Source organism: Panthera pardus, unplaced genomic scaffold (assembly GCF_024362965.1).
Source record: "Panthera pardus isolate Hobbes unplaced genomic scaffold, ASM2436296v1 HiC_scaffold_16, whole genome shotgun sequence".
NCBI classification, from domain to species: domain Eukaryota; kingdom Metazoa; phylum Chordata; class Mammalia; order Carnivora; family Felidae; genus Panthera; species Panthera pardus.
Window position 1 is genome coordinate 86,744,382 of NW_026526721.1, and position 22,913 is coordinate 86,767,294.

Sequence of the window (22,913 nt, forward strand, 5' to 3'; positions counted from 1 at the left end):
CATGTATCATTATTATTTACTTCATATTTTTCTTCAAATCAATTTGTTTTTTTCTTAAAAAATCAGTTTTGTCCTAAGTAAAAATATTAATAATCAGATTTGATGTGATAGTTAACATATAATTTACAACCATGAAAATAAAACTTATACCACATACAATTATGTTTATATGTTGTGCACTTTGAGTTTGGATTAGATGACCTCTGAGGTCCCTCCCAGATAGACTAACATTCTGTCATTCTAGGTTAGTTCCTCTACCTGAGCATTTTAATTATTCAGTAAAGAAAACTGATCAGTGCCATAAGGAACTTAACTATAATCTTGCAACCATAAAGAAGTATTTACTAAGATCTGTGCCATGATATTCTGCTTCATAAAATCCAAGATAGATATGCTGAAATTTATAAATTCAGTACAGCCAAACAGCTGTTAGATTGGAACATATAAAATATTTAGAGGGTATAGAAAAAAGTGATGTGGTATATGGTATGAAGGAAGTAACTTATTTTAAGTTAGGAGAATAGAAGAATTAAAGAAAACAAATTTACTCTCACCTTGTTCATGGGAAAACTTTACTCTTTTAGACCTTCTGGAGACTCAAATGGAGGTGTGTAAGAGTTGCAAAGATGAGGGTAATTAACCATAGATTTTGTCTGAGGAATATGTTTCAGAAACAGGAATAAGGCCATAAAAAGAAGAGGCAACCCTAATAAAACGAACAGGGTAGACAGAAGAGAATTTAATGTTCTCAAACTTCAGCCAATCAAAATTCAGAACAGAATGGTGAATGGCCTTTAAATAGAGAATTAAAGAAGAAAAAATTACCCACCAGAAATTACATTTGATGGGTATGATTCCAATTCTTGGTCTCAGGTTACTCTGAAAAAGAAGGGCAACAAAAGTGTCAATTGTTTCAACTATAATGTTTTTTGGTAGTGGACACTATCTGGGTAAGATTAAAAACTAGAAAACTTTTGAGTTTTCATTCAAAACCTACTTTTTATTAAAAATTTCAGGGCATAAGTCATTCAGCTCAATATTTTCAGCAAGAGAAAGCCTATCCAAGTTATATTCATTTGCTTTTTTAAAACCAAAAATAAGTAACAATTTTAAAGGTTTTGGTAACAAAAATTCTTTTAAAAAACTGTGTAAATAGTGGTGCCTGGGTGGCTCAGTCGGTTAATCATCTCACTCTTGATCTCAGCTTAGATCTTGATCTCTTGAGTTCAAGCCCCGTGTTGGAGCATGGAGCCTACTTAAAAAACAAAAACTGTCTAAATAATCATCCTTCTTTAACTGTGGGAATAATACTAGTAGATAATATAATATTCCTATGTAGCAAAGTGAGAAAATTGCTTCTTTTTAGAATGAAGAAATTACTCTTCACAAATGTGATTTATTTTGGGTTTGAGTAGTTACCTGTTTAACACTAAGATTATTAAGGAGAATGAACTTAAGGAAGTGTGGTAACTGATGCTTTAAAATGCAAAGTCTTTATCCAGGAAAATTATTTTTCCATCACTTGTATGGAAGTAGGCTTCAAACAACTGTTACTCTTAAAATTTTTAGTTTTTAAATTTACAAATTGAACATCTCACTTCATATAAATGTGAATTACATATCATAACTTTTAGTGTTTTTTGTTTTTTTTTTTTGAGAGAGCACAAGTGAGCAAGGGTCCAAGGGGAGCAGAGAGAGAGAGAGAGAGAGAGAATCCCACAAGGGGCAGAGGGAAAAAGAGAGAGAGAGAGAGAGAGAGAGAGAGGTGGGACTTACCTGAAACAGGGCTCATGCTCACCCCATGTGTGTCTCAAACTCATGAACCCGGACATCATGACTTGAGTTGAAGTCAGATGCTTAATGACTGAGCCATCCAGGCACCTGACAACTTTAAGCTTTGTGAATTTATATTATACAATACAAATGTACACATTCTTCTTAGAGTTGAATGTTGTCTTAAAAGATTAATTTATGGAAAGTTAAACCAATATAAGGAGTATATGTAAATCCATAACCTAAGTACCATGTCTAAAAATTCTTGTAAATACTCTATCTTTGGTCATCAGAACTGAAAGTTACAGGTAAAGAAATATATATCCCCAAATTTCATTTTAATTTATAGGAATGAGACTGTGCTAATTGTAGGGTAAACCTGACCAACCAAATTTGCTTCTCCACTGGGATTAACATTTGGCCTTAACTACTTGTTTTCACTTAAATTCTTAACGAGTATTGATATTTGGTAAGCCAATCTACTTTCCGAATGTGGCCATTTGATTTTTTATTTATTTTTAAGCCTTTTTTTTTTTTTTGAGAGAGAGAGAGAGTGAACATGAGTGGGGGAGAAACAGAGAGAGGGAGCGGGGAAGGGGAGACAATCCCAAGCAGGCTCCATGCTCAGCCCAACACGAGGCTTGAACTCACAAACTCATGACCTGAGCCGAAATCAAGAGTTGGACGCTTAACTGACTGATCCACTCAGGCACCCCATGGCCATTTGATTTTTATTAGCTTTTTCAAATTATAGCTTGTAGTGCTTTTAGACATAAAAATTCTACTAAAAAACTAATCATAGTAGTTTGGGAAATATATTAAACTTCTTGCAAAAGGTAGTTATACTGACAAAAACAAGCAAAGTAAGGTTAATGGTAAAGTGCCAGGAATTAAGTAATACAGTGCTTTGCAAATCAGATTTAAAAATTAGGGACACTGTCAGTCTATTGGAAAAAAAAAAAAAACAACCAAAAAATAAAAACTTGTATATATTACACCTGCCAACAACTCAGCAATCACCTAACAGGCTATAGGCCCTGTGAAATGGGGAAACTGGTTAATACGTGATGACACATATTCAGGAAACCGAAGACAGGTGATTTTAAATGGTAAAACTGGCAAATTTGCAGGCAGGAAGAGAAGCTTTTGAGTAGTGCACAATCACTTCCAAATTTTGGAGTACAGGGGAAATTTGGAATTTCATAAGTAATAACTAATAGTAACGTGAAGACAAAAAAAAAAAAAAAAAAAACAAGAAAAAAAAATGGCCCAACACTACTGCCAAGAATTCTTGATGCCAAGAATTCTATTGTAGTGCTAATAAACATCACTATCAGTTATGTATTCTTAGACTTGAAATGTGGTTCAAGTCACAAAAGAGGTCAGTGGAATTGTTTCTGAGGAGAAAAAACCCAGAGTAATGAGAAAAATTTCTTTTTAAGTAGGGTTGTTTTTACAAAGAAGTTTTTTAAGCTAGAAATATAGACCAGCTATCCAAGCAATTTGTGGTGTCATCAACTTATCTGAAAGCTGAGTCAAAGTAAAAAGTTTTTATTGGACAAACTGTCAGTGAGATGTGGCCTTAAGCTGCAGATTCATCAAAAAGTACAAAATTATATATGGTTCTAAAACTTGGATTAATATTTCCTGAGGTTTCCTTACAATCACTTTGATTACTAATGTGATCAAATGTAAAGCAGTAAAATACAGAACTGAGGAAAAAAAAAAACAAAAACAACCCACCAAGGCATTACTTATTTAAAGTTTGTTGCCTGAAAATAAAATTCCTGAAGCTGGATGTATATCAAAAAAGCATAAAAACAGAATTACCAAGAAGGTAGCTGAGTGGCTAAGTAGTCATGGAAAACATGCCAAGGACAAACCTTAGATCTTAATGTAACATGGTGTAATGGAAACACTAGACTAGAAGCCAAATAACTTGGATTCCACTCCTGTCTGCTACAACTGATGTTGTGACCTTGGCCTATTTCTACAACAGAAAACTGGAGGGTTTACACCAAATGGTTTCTAAGATTCCCTGCCTGTTTAAACCACTATGATTTTAAGTCTTCTAAGAAACATTTCTATCAGGTAACCCTACCTGGAATGTTCCAATCAGATGAGTTTCTAGGAATATAACTATACAATATATGACAATTGTAGAGATAAAAATGGTTTTTAAAAAACTTGTTGCTGCCACCATTCTCAAAATAGGGTACATTTCCATGGTTCTTGTAGTGGGAGAACCATATGTTGTAAATTGGTCTCTTCAACTATATCAATATTCCTGAACAAGAATATTGTTAGCAGCAGTGTTTGTTGGAGTCCAATGATAGACAAAATTCTATTTTTGTGATACTGCTATTTAAGAAGCTGCTATTGAATTGTAGTTGTTATGTCTCTTCCTCCCATCCTCCAATTCATATGTTGAAGTCCTGAGCCCCAGTACCTCAAAATATGAGCTTATTTGGGGATAAGGTCTTTACTAGGTTAAAATAAGATCATTAGCATTAGCACTAATCCAGTTATGACTGGTGACCTTATAAAAGGGGAAATTTGGGAGACAGACTTGTACACAAAGAGAACAGCACGTGAATAAAGACCGCCATCTACAAGCCAAGAAGAAAGGCCAGGAACACCTTATCTCTCAGATCTTCGTAGTTCTATGTTAACACTACAGTGTTAATATACCCACTATAGTGGGTTTTCTCAGTCAATAAATGATTTGACATTGGAAGTTTGGGCTGACTTTGCTGTTGCAGAACTTAAAATAAATTGTGAACAGGTTGTGAGTTATAAAATGTGCTTTTTATTGTCAATGCCCTTACCAGTTCCTCCTCACTCCTATCTTAAATTATTTAACTCATGGATAGGGGTTGAAACAGAATAAAATAAAGACTGCCAACAAAACTGGATCTTAGCTTCCTATTGTAACTTTTGCCTCCTAGTGTTATTAAAAGAATTACATAGATGGAGAGTCTACTGACAGCCTTGAGGGTAATTCCTGATGGGGCATGCAAGAGGGAGAGTCTGGGTTCTTATTAATGGGAGTATCAGTGGACTTAATTGTATGTTACGTTGCATTTTAATGACTTTATATATAAAAAACTGAGCTTGTCTTGAGTTTAAAAAAGTTAATAGCACTCATGGTTACAGAAGGAAAACTGTGGTCTAGTTTCTTTAGTATATCTCTTTCTCATCAATTCATGAAATCAGAGCGTATGTAAGAAACAAGACACCAATAGTGGTTAAAACTATGAACTACCTGCATTGAAAATACCACATTTAGGATACCATTATAAATGTAATGAAAAATGTAATGAAAAATCTTAGCAATGCTAAGAAAATGGGACAATTAAAAAAAATCTTACTTGTTAAAGACGATTCTCATAAGTTGCTTAAAATCATCTATTTTAACATCTCCAAAAGTCAAATTTATTATTTTACATTAATATTATGGCAGTTAAAGAAAATAATCAAGTTGTCTCATGGACTGGAAGGTGACTTATTAATTCCCTCTCATTTCCAAACCTCATCAAGCAGTCACTACATTTATGAGGTAAGTCAGCTGCATGCTTAAAATCTAGATGAATTTTAAGATCTTCAATTTGTCCTGTTGAATATTCACAGTATTGACATAAATAAATCCCTTCAGATAAATGTGAATTTAAATGTTTGCAATATTCTAGCATACTTGAAAAGCCTTTCCCACAGTCATCACAAACATGAGGAAAAATTTTAGTATGTTCGATAGCAACATGCCTGTTAACATTTGTATGAAGTCTACTCCGAAAACCACATACTTGACATACAAAGAAGTTTTTACATTTGTCAAAGGTAATTTTGCTTAAGAGGCTATACTGTCCATGTTCTCCATTGTTATACTTATCACTTAACTCAATTAATTTACATGCATGTTCATTTACCACGTGGCTATGCAAGTCTTCTGGATCATTTGTTTCATGTTCACAAAACTGACACAAGTACTGTTCATCACAGCTGTGCTCCTGGAAATGTAGGTAGAGTTCACTGCTTGAGGAGAACTGTACATCACACTGCTCACACCAATAAAGGTGGTCACTAAAATGGGTGTCTGCAATGTGCTGGCTGAGGTTCTCAAAAATCACTGTTTTATAATCACAGTATTTACAAATGTAGGGATCCTCTTCATGCAGTTTGGCGTGCTCGATCAGAAGCACGTTGGTAGAGAAACTTTCCTTGCATACTCGACATACATTTGAATCAGTACGCTTATGCTTCAGGATCATATGCTGCTTTAAGTCAGAAAAATATTTGCTGTTGAACTCACAAAGTTCACATTTATAGAGGCCACTGCTATTAGCTCTCAGTAAAGGCCACTTCTGCTGGGCAGTCACATTCAAAGCTTGGCTCTTGTCAAGAATTTTGCAAAGTTTAGATGGCGGCTCCTCATCAGTTTGGTCTTGGAGACTCTCAGAGGAATTGTTTTCTGTTTCTATATCATAATCTTCAGAAATTGCATGCACTTCTGCAGCAATTGGAACATCTTCAGCCGTGTGAACTTCTATAGGACTCTCTTCTTGTGTTTGTTGGTTGACTGATTCAGGTGAGTCACACTCTTCATCACAAATTTCAATATCAGCAGATTTTTCTGAAAAAATGTAATAAGTCTATTATTATCATTAAATAAGACCTATTAAATAAATAATTGGTACAAAATTTATTTTACACATTTTATTAATGTATATAAAATAAATAAATGCTATTAACTAGTTTCCCTAACCTGTAGAAAAGGCAGTGTGGTCTAGAATTCTAAGTACAGGACTGGGAACCAGGTAGTTCTGATTTCTATTTCTGGCCTTGATCCCATCTGTAAATTTTGGCAAGTCATTTGATGTCTCTGTATCAGAATCATCATCTGTAGAAAGAGATTTGGAAAAATACTTATTATTTATACCAAAGTATTAAATATTAATTATTACTAAAGCACTAAGCGTTTTCAATATAATTTTGAATTCTGATAGGAACTAAAGGACTTAGATTTAGCCAGGAAAAGAGATGTTATCCATATACCACAGATACCCAAAAAATCTGTCCAATCAAGCAACTGCTTTTGCTTCCATGTGCCCCATTTGTACTACAATCTACTTTTTAAAGTTACTCAGGAATTTTAAGTTTAAATTTCTGACTTTGAATAAACCTTTATTCCCTTAGCCCAGCCCCAATGTTTTAAAGTTAGCATGGGGAAACTGAAATACAGGTCAATAGAAAACGCTGGGCTTCAACATCATGTCAGTGTTGTTTTTAATAGACTTTAAATTTTTAGAAGTTCTCAGAAAAAAATTTGAGAAGATTGTACACAGAATTCCCATATAACCTGAATCCAGTTTCTCTATTCTCTTACAAAAAGATGGTACATTTGTTCCAATTAATAACCAATACTGATAAGATGGTATTAACTAAAGTCCATACTTATCCAGATTTCCTTAGTTTTTACCTAATGTCCTTTTTCTGTTCCAAGATCCTAAGATTCCACATTACATTCAGTTGTCATCTCTCTCTAGGCCTCTGTTAGCTGTGGCAGTTTCTCAGACTTTCCTTGTTTTTGATGATCATGACAGTTTTGAGGAGTACAAGTCAGGTATTTTGTAGGATGTCCCATTAATGAAATGTTGTTTTTTTCATGATTAGACTGGGATTATGGGTTACTGGAGGTAGACCAGAGAGGCAAACTACCATTTTTACCACATCATATAAAGGGTACACACTATTAACATGATTTATTACTATAGACTGATTACCTGGTTGAAGTAGTATTTAGCAGGTTTCTCTGCTGTAAAGTCACTCTTCTACTTTGGAAGGAAGTCCCTGCTTGCAGTCCTTACTTAAGGAGTGGGAAGTCATGCTCCACCTCCTTGAGGGAGGAGTGTTCATATAAATAACTTGGAATTCTTCTGTATAGATTCCTTTCTTACATGAGGGTGCCTGGGTGGCTTGGTCGGTTGAGCATCCGACTCTTGATTTCAGCTCAGGTCATGAACTCATGGTTCCTGAGTTTGAGCCCTACATCAGGCTCTGTGCTGACAGTGCAGAGCCTGCTTGGGATTCTCTCCCCCTCCCCATGCATGCTCTCTTTCTCTTTTAAAATAAATAAATAAACTTAAAAAAAAAAATTTCTTATTTACTTAGTCATATCAGTATGAACTCATATGTATTTATTTTATACTTTGGGTTATAATTCTTTTTTTTTTTTTTTTTTTTCCCTCTCTAATTGTTTCAGCTTTGGCTGCTGGGAGCTCTTTCAGTCAGCCCCTGTGTTCCTTTGACATACCTGTATTGTGTGTGTATGTATGTGTTTTGAGTACCTCCTTATTTTCTGGCACTACAAAATGCTCCAGTCTCATATATTTCCTGCTTCAGAACTAGAATCAGCCATTTCTCTAAGTACCAGTTCTTTTTACTGGAGAATGGTTTTAGAAACCAAAATCTGGGCACTGGTGTGCTCACTCCTACTGGGGTGTCATTTCTTTTAGGCCCTCTCGGCTAACAGACCAAAAATGTGTGTACACTGCCAGATATACAGAGACATATCTATAAATATCTCTGTATGTAACCATCTATGTCTCTATTAAGCCAAACAGGAGTTCACACAGATGTCTCCAACGCCTCATGTTTTTTAAAAATTTATGTTTCTGTGTCTATGAGAGGAGTTCAAGGAAACTGGCAGTTTTGATGGTTGCAAAGAAAAGAACAAATGCAAGTTGTTATCATTTACCCAATGCTCTAGAAAAGCCTCAATAGAAGATGCAACATTGAAAAACACTAAATCATTCACCCTGTTTCTTCCTTCCATTAGCCCTCTAGACTACAGCTAAGTGGAAGAACTGTACGTAATACTATTCCTAACCTTTCTTCATAAATCCTCCCAACTCTGGATTGGTCTCACTTTGCCATCAACTCCTAGCCACCTAAAATGGACTTAGGAGAATGTGCTTTTTATTTATAGGTCTGAAATAACATTAAAAATAAAAAATTCACATACTTGTTTTCTTACAAAAAATTGTTTCCTTACATTTAAACAAATTTAAACACTTGCCCACTTAGAAATCATCATTTTCACCCACATTTTCAAAGAAATACAAATACATAAAAGCAACTTAAAGAATATTTCGGAAAATATTAGATATACCTTTGTTGTCAAAATATTTTAAGTCTGGTTGTCTCATAGAACAAACACTGTAACAATGATCAGAAAAAATTCCATTGAATCCATCTGCAATTCTGCTTATTCCAGAGGAATCTGAACATAAGAGCAAAATTTTACAAATTCCAGGTAAACATACATAGACTTAATGTCAGCCATCCCATTATCCAACATATTTTCATATTTGAAATTTTCATATTTGTAATAAAGTATTAACATTTCCCTTAATTCTGAAAGCTTCTACATTTCAGACCTGATACTGAACTGAGCTTTGAAAGAACCACAAATTACACAATTTACAATATAACACCTTGAAGCACACAAAAATAGACTTGCCTTATAGTGAGAATTCCACAAATTATAAATATGTGATAATGTATTAACTGCAAAAAACATTGAATTAACTACCAAGATCTGCTATATAGTGAAGGCAAAACCCAAGGCATAGGGGAAATGGTCTGAGGATCAGTTAGGGCTTCTGAAGAGTCATTTCAAGTCTTGTCTGGGATGAGCTGGCAAGCACTGAACTAGATTTAATTTCCTCAGATATGAAGAATGTGTAGCTTGGGTGGGTTAACAGGTATGCTAGAGACTGTCTCAAATACATGTGGTCACAAAGACTTCTCTTCTTAAGACCTCTCTTGCTACCAAGACAGCAGAGCCAACCTCAACCAAAAGATCTAAAATAACACAATCAAAATGGAAGTTCACATTTCTGAAAATAATGTACAGAATAAAACATTTTTTTCCGCAATCATGCAAAATATCTCCCACCAAGGTTAATGTTGTGCCTTAAGAACAAGTCTGGGAATCACACAGACAAATCTCAATTATGCTGTATAAGTATGCAACCTTGGGTATCTAATTTTAAGTATCTATCAACCATTAAATTGTATTAAATAATGTTTGTAAAGTTCCGATGTGTGCCTAGCACATGGTAGACAATGAACAATGTATGTTCAGAGAATTTAAAGTTTTCTCTTACCTGAAAATGGACCCAGATATTTAACTGTTATCTGATCCATTTATGAGAAAATGGGTAAGAATACAATTGTATGGGAATTAATCCATGGCCCAACTTTAAAAGTCTACTGACCTGAGTAACGAGAAGGGTGTAATGTCTTCCTTTTTCTTTTTTTAGGATATTCATTCATATCTTTTCAATCTGAAAATGGAAAAATTTAACAAAAGTATCAAAAATAAAGACTGTTAATATTTTATAAAAATTCCACCTAACCAAAGAATTTATTGGCAATAAGAAATCTGTGTGCCACTTGAAAATCTATTTCCTAAGAGAAATATTAAATAATGCTTCCATTTGTATTTTGGATTTATTTTTCTGATCAAGTTTAAAAGTAGGACACCAATATCTGCGCTGTTTTTTTTTTTTTTTTTTCTCTTGGTGAGGTTGAGAAATCCATTTCAAATGTTCATGTAATTGTGAATACTGGACAATTACAATAAGCCGTACTCTTAGCTTTTATTTAAAAAAAATTGCTCTTATGGTACCATGTTAAGAATAAAACAAGTCCATTTCTTACAACTGAGAATATTTTGATACACTTTTCAATCTAAAGGTGGATATAATGCCTTCAAAAAATATTGTCACAAATCTTTATCTCCTGACTTTCAAAAAATATACTCATCACATAGAAGCTCAGAATACAATTTTCAAGAAAAAATCCTTTTCTTACTTGTAAGGTCACATTCAACACTCTACTGAGAACAAAACAGGTAGCAATCATTTAATGATTAATCATTTACTCAAACAATTAATCAAATCATCATTAAGTGATTGAATTTCCACAGACTGTTATAAAATTGACTAATTGGTTTTGCCACATTCCACTTACTTGGTATAATTCTTAATACTGTGGTGAGGAGAAATGAATTACAGGGAAGTTTTCACAGATGGTAAAAAAATAGCCTGTAGCAAAATACACAACAGAAGTCATATAAGCAAAAATGTAGTTCACTTCTGAGACTCAAGAATACAATGGCACCAGGTCTTTAATTAACTGGAAAATTATATGGAAATAATTCAAGTATAAATAAGCTTTTGGATATACTGTATAAACACTAAAAATTGATAAATATATATGTGTCATATTTCTCTGAAATAAACTTACCTTCTAAAGCTATAGCTATATTTTAACACCAAAACAGGAATATAAATCAGCCTACTTTATTCAGCCATAATGAAAGCAAATAGAATGAAAGCAAACCAAATCAGACTTCAAACTGTTTAAGTCCTTATAGATTATCCAACAATATAAGAACAATGACCACTTACTGAGCACCAATCACATAACAGGTTGTGCACCTACTTTATCTTATTTAATCCTATAACATGATAAATGTACAACAGTCTCTCAAAATTATTTACCCCTTGTTATTGATGAGGAAACTGAAGCATAGTAAGATTAAATAAAGACAATCTTAATAACTGGTAGAGTTGGAATTTGAATAAAGATCAAATTTTAAAGCACATGCTTTGAAAACAAATAGGGAAATAAAGAGATCACCCCAATTCAAGTAACAGATTAGTGTCAGAATCAGAACTACCTCTTCCATTTCAGGTTAGTGTTCCTTCACTGTAGAAATGGGCAAGTAAGGAATGTCAGAAAAAGATATTGAAGTTTTCTCCGCCAGCTTTACATGCTGCTTTTCTTACCATCAAAGCAATATATATAGCAGGTAGAACTTGGTACCATTAGTGAGACCATCTCATTTCTAATGATAAGTGTACATACTGTCTGCTGCTTCACTAGGTTCTGGGTGTATTAATTAGCACTACAGGTGATGTGATAACACAGTATTAAGACAGTGCTTTTTAGTTTACTGAACATTTCTCTATCTTATTTTACTGATGAGGAAACAGATTCAGGGAAAGTCAAGTCATCTAAGTTGCAGAACCAGAGATGAAAAAGCATGCCTTCTGAGTTCTGAACAACTAATTCTGTGTAAGTAATTTTCATTGCTAATCACTATTACCAGTAAGTTACATCTTGGTTCCAGTTCTTACTTAGCCACCAACGGGAGGAAGGGAAGGAAATCACCCAAAGAAACAGACAACAGTGAGATTTATAGAAATATCTATTATATCTATCTATCTATCTATCTATCTATCTATCTATCTATCTATCATGCCTCACCTACCACAAACAGCATTCCTTGAACCCTTCCCAGTCAAGTGCCTTAAAAAATCAAAAATTTCCCATTATGTAATAAACTAAAATTTCAAGACTTATTCCTAATACCTCTTCTGTATGCTTCTAAAATTTAAAAAGCCCAGAGCATCACACTTCATGTTTTAAATGCTCTAAAGCTGTCAGCCAAACATTACAGTATCTTCTTGCAATTTCAGAATACACTTCAAATTCTTTCCAACCAGAAGAATGAAAAAGTAAGGAAAGGAAACCAAGCATGGCATTAAAATTGATGTTGCAAGCTGGCATGGATTCAGGTGAGAGGAATAGGATCAGCTTGATCAGGAAAGGTCTGACTCCTACTCAGGGCTGAGCAATATCCAAACATTTATCAGACCCCCCGCTTTGGCAGGATGCTAAGATGCCTACTCAAGACCAAAAATGCTATCCATCCTTCATTTCAGCAAATATTCTTATGGACTTTTTGTATACATAACTACCCTGATGAAGAAGTTTGGCTTTTTACTCAGAGATGTCACATAAACATTTGCTCACTAGTCTTCCTCTCATGGGTAAGATTCTGAATCACATGCAACTTATCATTCACTCCCTCTTCCCCACTTAAACTGCACATGTAATACATGTCACTGCAGGAAAATTAAGAAAAGGTTTAGAAACCAAGTTAATTAAATCACCTAGAATCTATTCACCCAGAAAAACCATTAGCATTTTGGGGTATAGACATCTAGGCATTTCCCTATGTTGAGGTATATATACCTTAACATTTTACATTTTTGTAAAAATGTATATGTTTCATGTTTGACACATGAAACAATTTTTTTTAAAAGCAACTTACAAAATACATATCAGCCTCTTTCCACCTGTCATTTTTTTTCAATAAGAATGTACAAAACACCACATTAACAGGCAGTTAGTACTTGCATCAAAAAGATCAACATTTTAAGGTCTTTCACTCAGTGTAAATATTCTCTAGCAGATACAGAAATAAGGCAAGTATTTACAATCAAAAGCTCTATTTTTACAACAGCATTTTAACAGCAAGTTCTTTTCTAGCCTCATTTCAAAATAAGTATATACGCTCCAGATGTTAAAAGAATTGAAACATAAAAATGTTTCGGGAGAGTCTTTGAACTAGAACCAACTGTGTGCCCAACTTGAGTGTCTTCCCTGAAATACAAATTTTTATCTTTGTAAAGAGATAAACTGCTTCAAATTACTTGCGTCCCAGGTTATGCTGAAAAAGAAAACCAAAGGGGTGTATAAGCACCCTAACGAGGGGCCGAGGCCACCGCCCTGAGACTGGAGCGCCAGAACCAACGCCTGCTTTCTGCGGCTGTGGCTCGGGGCGAACAAGGGATGCGCCGCCAGAGGGTCTCGAAGCCGCCCCGCACGACCGGGGGCGGGAGCCCAGCCGCCGTAGGACACGACTGTCGGAGGGGCCGCGCAGGAGCCTCCGGGACCCAGCCGCCTCCACGCCCGTGCCACGCGCCAGGCCCACAGGGGCCGGGTGACCAGCGGGGACTCCCAAACCCCGGCCCCAAAGGCGCCATAAGGAAAAGAGCGGCAGGGGGCCTAGGCGTCCTCCCCGGGAGGGGGAACTGCCTTCGGGATGGGGGAGGGGCCGGCATCCCGCCATAAAACGGAGGCAGGGTTTCAGTTTAAAAGACGCCGTCCGGTCTTCCATGTCCTCTCGCGTGGGAGGCTGCGCCCGCACACCGCCGGCCCGCTCTTCCCTCACACTCACCGGGACCCCAGGGCCTGTCCGGCCAGCCCAGGCGCAGCTCCGAGGCGGCGGCGGCCAAGGCGCCCGAGCGCGGGAGGAGGGGCCGCGCCACTGTGGCCCTCGCGCTCCCGGGCGCTCCTGCGGGGCAGCCCCTCTCCCTCCCGCGCGCCTCACGCCCTGCCCGCCAGGCCCTAGGCCCAGGCTTGGCTGCCGCACTCACCGCCTCGCTCCGCGCCTGCGCCGCGCACCTCAGGGGCCCGCCGACTAGGCGGGGAGGTGACTAGGTGAGAGTGAGAGGGGGGAGGGCGGGGGGGGGGGGGGATCGGGCTGCGAGGCCACGCCGCACTCCAGACTTGGGAGGGACCACCGGCCTTTAGCCCCGGGGGTGGCCCATCGGCCCGCGCCCCCTGCTGGCACCTCTGCGCCGCCGCAGGCTTCTTCCGGACGGGGTACCGCCCCTCCCATGCGGAGCGGGTGATTCCACTCCCTAGAATTGCTCCCGACGAGGCCACCAAGGGGACTTCCCCCCCGCCCCGGGCGGGCTTTCAGCCCTTTCTTCCGCCCCTAGAGAAGTGGGAGAAGCGCTGCGTGCCAGCGGCCCCTTTCCCACCCGGCTCCTCCAGGGGGCGTGCTAGAGTGGTCTGGGACGGGTTAGGCGTGGCAAATGGCATTTCAACCCCCAGAGTGGCAGATGCTTGCTGCGTATGTAAAGGGAGACGGCAGAGTCACGGTTTTACCGAGGCCCCTTCAAAGAACTACGCAGGGCTGTGAGGCCCCTTCAAAGAACTACGCAGGGCTGTGATGCTGTTTACCAGGGCAAGAAGGTGAAAATCTTCAAGATCGATGAGTCGTTACTAGGCTTCAGTGGGAAGCCTTGATTCAAGAAATCCCGGTGGAATGAATGTGAAATAATGGGGGATTGGATTTGATTATTTAATTCTTTTTCCGATTGTGAGCTTCTAGGAGCAGATGTAGAGAGGATTAAATTGAACAAGCATAAGTAAATTTGTGAACACGGTTTCATAAATGATCTCTGTACAAGTGTGGTCATATGTTTAATCTTTAATAGTAAATTGAAGTTGTCAGTCCCAATTTACAAATTAGAAAAGCAAAGGACTAGACACTAGATTTTATTCATTTTTGTAACCTCAGCACCCGGGTTACAATAATTGTTAAGTAGATGAATGAGGCCCATGTGGATTATCACATGCTCAAGGTCACTCGGATAGTTAGGGCCGCAATCTGTGTCTTTTCATCCATGGCCATTGTGCTTTTTCTGATTACCACATGCTACCCAACCAAACGCTGGAGAGTAATAATCACAGACCTTACTCCGATCCCTCCAGCTGTATCCCAGAAGATAAAGCCTGATTTTAAAGAGACAGTTTGTGAGGCTCAATTTTTATGACCTCAACTTTTAAGTGTATACTCAGCCCAAATAAGTGAATGTTTACGAATGCAGCCGTGGCCTGAATAAAGTAAGAAGAGATTTAGTGGTATCTTTTAATCCTAGTATAGTTAGTACCTGCCACCGAATAGGGAATGGACACGTTTGTTGAATTTATGAAGAACAGTATGCCTCTTTCTCTCCTCTGGCTGGGCTGTTTCCGGATGTGACACAGTGGAAGCCACAAGGGGGTGGTATGGGACCATTTTAAGTTACTGTTTTGCTCTCGCTTAGCCTTGTGCCAAACGAAATCATTACATTTTAGGCTGAAGTTTTATTTCAAAACATTTTGCAGTAAGAGAACCCCCCCCCCCCACCCCCCCACCCCCACTTCAGCGCATTACTTAAGCAAACAAACAAACCCACATGATTTTCCCTTAACCAGAGAAGTAAATAAGAGCATCACAATGTTTACATGTCCTTTAGCATAATCACAAGGCAGAGGCTACTTGATGTTCTTTGATTAGCTGGAGTATGTTTTCCAGTTTCATTTTTTGCCTCTCCCTTTTCCGCTCCTTCCTCTTAAAGGGAGGGTGGTGGCGGCAGGGATGAAACCCTCAGATCTCAAAAAAGTACCAAGTTGTAGAGTTTGCGATCTATAATTTTGACTAAAGGGCTATTGAATCATCCTTTCTTCCAACTTTTTAAAATCACATTTGTAGCACAGCTTAATTTTTTCCTGATTAGAAAAGGCATACATCTTTATTCCATAATAGAGACAATAGAAAGGTATGAGTAACAAAAGGAAAAGGTATCATAATCCTACAACCCAGAGCTAACCAATGGTAACATTTTGCTCAAGAGCTGTACATTTTTTAAAACTCTATATCCATCTAGAATTTGTTTTAAAAATTTGGATATTATTGTTTATGTTATTCTATAACAGCTTTTCCCCCCACTCAAATATGGCATGAATATTTTTTATGCTATTAATGTTAATGGCACCTTGAAATTCTACTATAAGCAACCATACAGTTAAATAGTGGATGGTTAGGTTGTTTCTATCTTAAAAAATGCTTGCTAATTTGCTAAATAAAATACAGTATTCCGTTTTAATTTATATATATATTTTTTGTGAACTTGAATATATTCTCGTGTTTATTGGCCATTTGTATTTCTCTTGAGAATTTGCAGTTGGTATTCTGTGTCCATTTTTCTATAGGCTATTTATCTTTTTAAAGAAAATGGAAATTTTTACTTTTATCTGAGATATATATTGCATATATTTCTTTCTAGTTTGTTGTTTGCTTTTCAATTTTGTTAATGGTGCAAATGTTTTAAACTGTTGTGAAATCGTGTCTATTAATCTTTTCCTTTACAGATTCTATTATTGGCCTTATGCTGAAATAAACTTTTCTTCTATCCAATATCTAGTTGCATTTTTTACTTTAGCTTTTTAGTTTGTAATTTATTTTGGGGTGTGAGATGAAGAGAACTCTCTCACCCTCTTTCTGTCATAATACTTTTTTCGCATTTCTCTCCATCTTGGATAGCAGCCTGAAATTAAATTTGTAAGAGTAGCTTCATCTGATGCTCAATTAACTTCTTAAGGCATTCGTTTTCAAACTTTAATTGCATCAGAATCACTAGCAGGTCTTGTCATACTATAAATTTCTGTGCACTAGCCCCAGTTTCTCACTGGATAAATCTGGGCTGGAGCTGAGTGCTGCTGATGTTGTTGACCTTAGGATCATGCTTTGAGAGCCACTATCCTAAGGCTTTCCCCGCCCAACCCCATCCTAGCAAATAGGCTTTTCACTCTTCCACAGACAGGCTCTAGCTTTTCTTGCCTGTGTGGTTCAGGATGTGGTTCAGCAATTTCTTTACCTTGTTTGTGTCTGTAAGATCAAGCTCACAATTTATGTATTTTGTGAAATCTTTGACTTTCCCTAGCAGAGATATCTTATCACTCTTCAGAGACTCAACAGTATTTGGTACATTGGTCCACTTACACCAGAGATGCATTTACTGTGAAGGAAACAATGCTTAAGCCTCAAGTCCCCTCAGTTGCATGAATCTCTTCCAAAATGAGGTATTTGTAATTTTATATTCTTGTGTAATTTTGTATTTAAATTAAATCACATTTTGTATTTATAATTTTATATTCTTTTTCTTAATTTGGTTCCCCCAATTTGCATAAACTTCCTTTCTCACAAACATTGGCTTCACCCCTGTTTATCATATTGTTTCTCCACAGACTTTGAATTCTGGTTTTATTATATTCCAGTCTGCTCCATCTCCCTGCTTAGCAGTGTCTTGCATAGACCCTTATTCATTTTTAATTAAAAAAAGTGTTTTATTTTTGTATGTTAACCAGCTTGGATCTAAATTAAAAAAATAAAGTAAATGTTTTCTTTTTTTAAAAATATTTATTTATGGGGTGCCTGGGTGGCTCAGTCGGTTAAGCATCTGACGTTGGCTCAGTTTGTGGGTTCGAGCCCCGCGTCGGGCTGAATGCTGACACCTCAAAGCCTGGGGCCTGCTTTGGATTGTGTCTCCTTCTCTCTCTGCCTCTCCCCTGCTCATGCTCTGTCTCCCAAAAATAAATAAATGTTAAAAAAAATTAAAAAAATATTTATTTATTTTTGAGAGAGTAGGGAGGGGCAGAGAGAGAGGGAGACAGAGAATCTGAAGCAGGCTCTGTACCATCAATGCAGAGCCCAATGTGGGGCATGAACCCATGAACTGTGAGATCATGACCTGAGCAGAAGTCAAATGCTTAACCGACTAAGCCACCCAAGTGCCCAACTCATTCATTTTTTAGGTAAAATATTCACTGCACATATACCTTGGGTCCAGCACTATACTAGGTCCTAGGGATATAGTGTGATCCGGATAGACATATGCTTGCCTTGCTGTTCCTTATAGTACAGTAGGGAAGATAGGCAATTAGATGGCACTAGAATGTGATGACTAAACTTATATAAAGTAAGTGAAAAATGTTATGGGACCATATGGCAGGTTGCCTTACTTGGTCTAAAAGGATGGGGCAGGTAGAGAATCTAGGTATTCAACTTATTGTCCTGGCCACCTAGCTTGCTGATGCTAGTGCAGACCTGACTGAGTGACATACTTATGACTCAGACATGAGGCAGCTGCATGCCATAGCCTAGCGTCAGGGACCTTACATCCCCAATAGAGACAACTGGACTCCATAATTTTGAACCACTGAGACAGAGGTCCTCTAAACAGCCAGCCCAGTGCTTTTTTTGTGTAAGTTTACTTATTTTTGAGAGACAGAGAGAATGCTAGTGTGAGAGGGGCAGAGAGAGAGGGAAACACAGAATCCAAAGTAGGTTCCAGGCTCTGAGCTGCCAGCACAGAGCCCAACCCAGGGCCTGAACTCACCAACCATGAGATCATGACCTGAGCTGAAGTTGGACACTCAACTGACTGAGCCATCAAGGCGCCCCAGCCCAATGCTTTCAAAACCAGCAACCAGATGTACGTAGTCAGCCCACTCACACTCTGCTTCCTTAAAATGGAACAGAGACAGTCTTTTAGCTTTAAAAGACACTCCATCTTCCCTTCCCTGAACCTTATCACTGAGAGTCTACCTAGACTGTATTCTGGATCAAGTTCTCTGCTTGGCTATCAAACTTTTCCACTCAGTGCTGAATCTTCAACTGCTATTAGTCTTTATTTTTTCTTTAATGGAATGAACAAATTAATGAATGATAAAATCTGACTAGACTTCCTTATTATAATATTAATAATAACTTGTATACTGTACAGCACTTTTTATTTTCTAGAGTACTGACTTTACAGCATCTGGGAATGAAGGTCAAGAGTTGTATCCATTTGATAGATTTAAACTCAGACATATATACCTGCAAAGATCTGAAGACTGAACCATATTAAGGGAGATTGAGATTAATAGATGACAAAGAGGAAGCATTTTCCCAGTAAATAGGTATATTTGTTGTCCCGAGGAAGAAAACTCATTGATTGTATAGATTTGCGGAAGGTGTTACTATTGTTGCACAATATCCAATGTCTGGTGCTCTCTGCTTTCAGGCATACAGGAGATTATACTCCCTGCCCTGTTTAAAGTTAGGTAGAACCACATGATGTGCATTGGCCATTGAGATGTCTGTACAAGTGTTATGTGTTACTTCTAGGTGGAAGCATTTCATTTCTAGCACTTGCTTCCCTAGCCTCCCCTTCCTCTGACTGAAGAGCTATCAGCACTCATAACAGACATGACATGAACAAGAAATTTTGTTGTATGAAATTGATAAGCTTTGGGATTTTTATTGAAGAATCACTAATTCATCAATAATCATTGACTGATATACGGGCTGAATTTATACATTCCCTTCATTGTGGTCTGAGGCCAAAGAACAGAGTGCATTAAAATCTGTATTCCATTAGAGTGTCTTTGGACTTTAAGTTCAATTATTTATTCAATTAACAAGCATTTATGAAAGCCTACCATTTGTAAGATAACAATAGTAGCCACTGTGGAGGGGAAAAAACAAAACTATGTTTTTGATTACTTTTATGGCAGTCTTACCAGGTCACACTGAAAATCCATGTAAATCTATTAGAACTATAATTTTCTTGTAGTATTTTCATGTAGCACTTCTCACATTTCACACCAAGTGGTGATATACCAAATGATAACCATGGGGGCTGCTTTTGACGATTGGGAATATCCAGATGACTTACCTGTTTCAAACTTTGACTAGCCCAAAATGAATAGCATTGCTTTCCTTGTTGGCAATGGGAGTCAAAAAATTGAAGGCATAATTATTCATTATGAATGCTAATCACCATAAAATACCACTTCTGGGAGGGGGTAGATAGGAGCTCTGTGGCATCTTCCCAAGTGGACTATATGCTTTGTGAAGGTAAGAAATGAGTCTGCCTTGTTGAATGTAGATCCTGAAGCCTAGCACAATGTTGACACAGAGTAATCACTTAATATTTATTGTGTGAATGAAGGAAAAAAGGAAAGGATGCCTGAAATCTGTACCACAGGTAAATATTGGTAAAATGTTTAGCTCATTTTGTGTGTTCAAACTATGTTTAATAGTAAAAATTTACTTAGTACCATTCCTTCTCATTTTAAGCTTTCCTCCAAAATGTGTTTTGAAATGTGAAATTCATTCTGAAATAGAAAAATTGATATGGATCCTTAAGAGAGGGTAACATCGAAGCAAGTTTAGCTTAGTGACTCCATGAAATGTAATAACATTGGTATCATTGAAGTCCCAGAAGAAGAAGAGAGAGAAAATGGAGTTTATTTGAGGAAATTATAGCTGAAAACTTCCCTAATCTGGGGAAGGAAACAGACTTCCAAATCCAGGAGGCAGAGAGAACTGCCATCAAAATCAACAAAACCAGGCCAACACCAAGACATATTGTAATCAAAATTGCAAAATACAGAGATAAAAAAAATCCTAAAAGCAGCAAGGCAAAAGAAGTCCCTAACTTATAAGGGAAGAAGCACATCTCTACTCGGAAACATGGCAGGCCAGAAGGAAGTGGCATGATATATTCAATGTGCCGAATGGGAAAAAAATGCAGCCAAGAATACTTTATCCAGCATGGCTATCATTCAGAATAGGAGAGATAAAGAGTTTTCCAGACAAAAACTGAAGGAGTTCATGACCACTAAATCAGCCCTGCAAGAAATATTATAGGGGACTCTTTAAGTGGGAAAGAAAGACCCAAAGCAACAAAGACTAGAAAGGAACTGAGAAAATCTCCAGAAACATTGACTTTACTGGTAATACGATGGCACTAAATTTATATCTAGCAAGAATCAGTCTGAATGTAAATGGACTAAATGCCCCAATTGAAAGACATAGGGTATCAGAATGGATAAAAAAGCAAGAAAGATGTATCTATATGCTGCCTGCAAGAGACTCATTTTCAACCTAAAGACACCTGCAGATTGAAAGTGGGGGAATGGAGAACAATTTATCATGCTAATGGATGTCAAAAGAAAGCTGGAGTAGCCATACTTATATCAGATAAACTAGATTTAAAATTTGTTTTTTAACGTTTATTTATTTTTGAGACAGAGAGAGAGAGCATGAACAGGGGAGGGTCAGAGAAAGAGGGAGACACAGAATCTGAAACAGGCTCCAGGCTCTGAGCTGTCAGCAGAGCCCGACGCAGGGCTCGAACCCACGGACCGTGAGATCATGACCTGAGCCGAAGTCAGACGCTTAACTGACTGAGCCACCCAGGCGCCCCAAGATAAACTAGATTTTAAACCAAAGACTGTAACAAGAGATGAAGAAGACCACTTTATCATAATAAAGGTATTTATCCAACAAGAAGACCTAACGATTGTAAATATTTATGCCTCCAACTTAGAATAGCTAAATATGTAAAATGATTAATAACAAACAAATAAATTAATTGATAATAATACAGTAATAGTAGGGGACTATAATACCCCACCTATATCAATGGACAGATAATCTAAGCAGAAAACCAACAAGGAAACAATGACTTTGAATGACACACTGGACCAGATGGACTTAACAGATATTCAGAGCATTTCATCCTAACGCAGCAAAATACACATTCTTTTCATGTGCACATGGGATATTCTGCAGAATAGATCACATACTGGGTCACAAGCCAGACCTCAACAAATACAGAAAGATTGAGATCATACCATGCATATTTTCCAACCACAATGAAATTTTGAAATCAAAACCACACACACACACACAAAGTTTGGAAAGACCACAAATACATGGAGGTTGAAGAACATCCTACTAAAGAATGAATGCATTAACCAGGAAACTAAAGAAGAAATAAAAAAAAATACATAGAAGCAAATAAATATGAAATCATGACAAGTCTAAAACCTTTGAGATGCAGCAAAAGCAGTCATAAGAGGGAAGTATATAGCAATACAGGTCTACCTGAAGAAGCAAGAAAAATCTCAAATATACAACCTAACCTTACACTTAAAGGAAATAGAAAAAGAACAGCAAATGAAGCCTAAAGCCAGCAGAAGAAGGGAAATAATAAATATTACAGCAGAAAAAAATGATATAGAAATTAAAAAAAAAACACCAAAAAACCGAGTAGAACAGATCAATGAAACTAGGAGCTGGTTCTTTGAAAAAATTAATAAAGTTGATAACCCCCTATCCAGACTTATCAAAAAGAAGAGAGAAAGGACCCAAATAAATAAAATCATGAATGAGACAGAAGAGATGACAACCAATACTACAGAAATACAAACAATTAGAATATTATAAAAATTATAATGCTAATAGTAATCTGGAAGAAATGGATAAAGCTAGAAACATATAAACTACAAAAACTGAAACAGGAAGAAATAGGGAATTTGAACAGACTGAAAACCAGCAAAGAAATTGAATCAATAATAAAAAATCTCCCAACAAACAAAAGTCCAGGGCCAGGTGGCTTCCTAGGGGAATTCTATCAAACATTTAAAAGAGTTAATACCTATTCTTCTTAAACTGTTCTGAAAAATAGAAATGGAAGGAAAACCTCCCAAATTATTCTACAGTGTCAGCATTACCTTGATTTAAAAACCATACAAAGACTGCACTAAAAAGGAGAATTACAGGCCAATATCCATGATGAAAATGGATGTAAAAATTCTCAACAAAATACTGG

The 22,913-nt window shown here is 37.2% G+C and overlaps 1 protein-coding gene across 1 annotated transcript; it reads right to left on the reverse strand.

Annotated features, from left to right (window-relative positions):
- Positions 1 to 2,466: 2,466 nt before the first annotated feature.
- Positions 2,467 to 14,419, reverse strand: ZNF639 (zinc finger protein 639). The gene is made up of 6 exons (XM_019463227.2): positions 13,871 to 14,419; positions 10,810 to 10,883; positions 10,053 to 10,121; positions 8,942 to 9,052; positions 6,536 to 6,670; positions 2,467 to 6,403 (listed from the first exon to the last, which is right to left on the reverse strand). The coding sequence occupies exons 3-6, from the start codon at positions 10,108 to 10,110 to the stop codon at positions 5,250 to 5,252; spliced, it is 1,458 nt and encodes a 485-aa protein (XP_019318772.1). The 5' UTR covers positions 10,111 to 10,121; positions 10,810 to 10,883; positions 13,871 to 14,419; the 3' UTR covers positions 2,467 to 5,249.
- Positions 14,420 to 22,913: the final 8,494 nt, after the last annotated feature.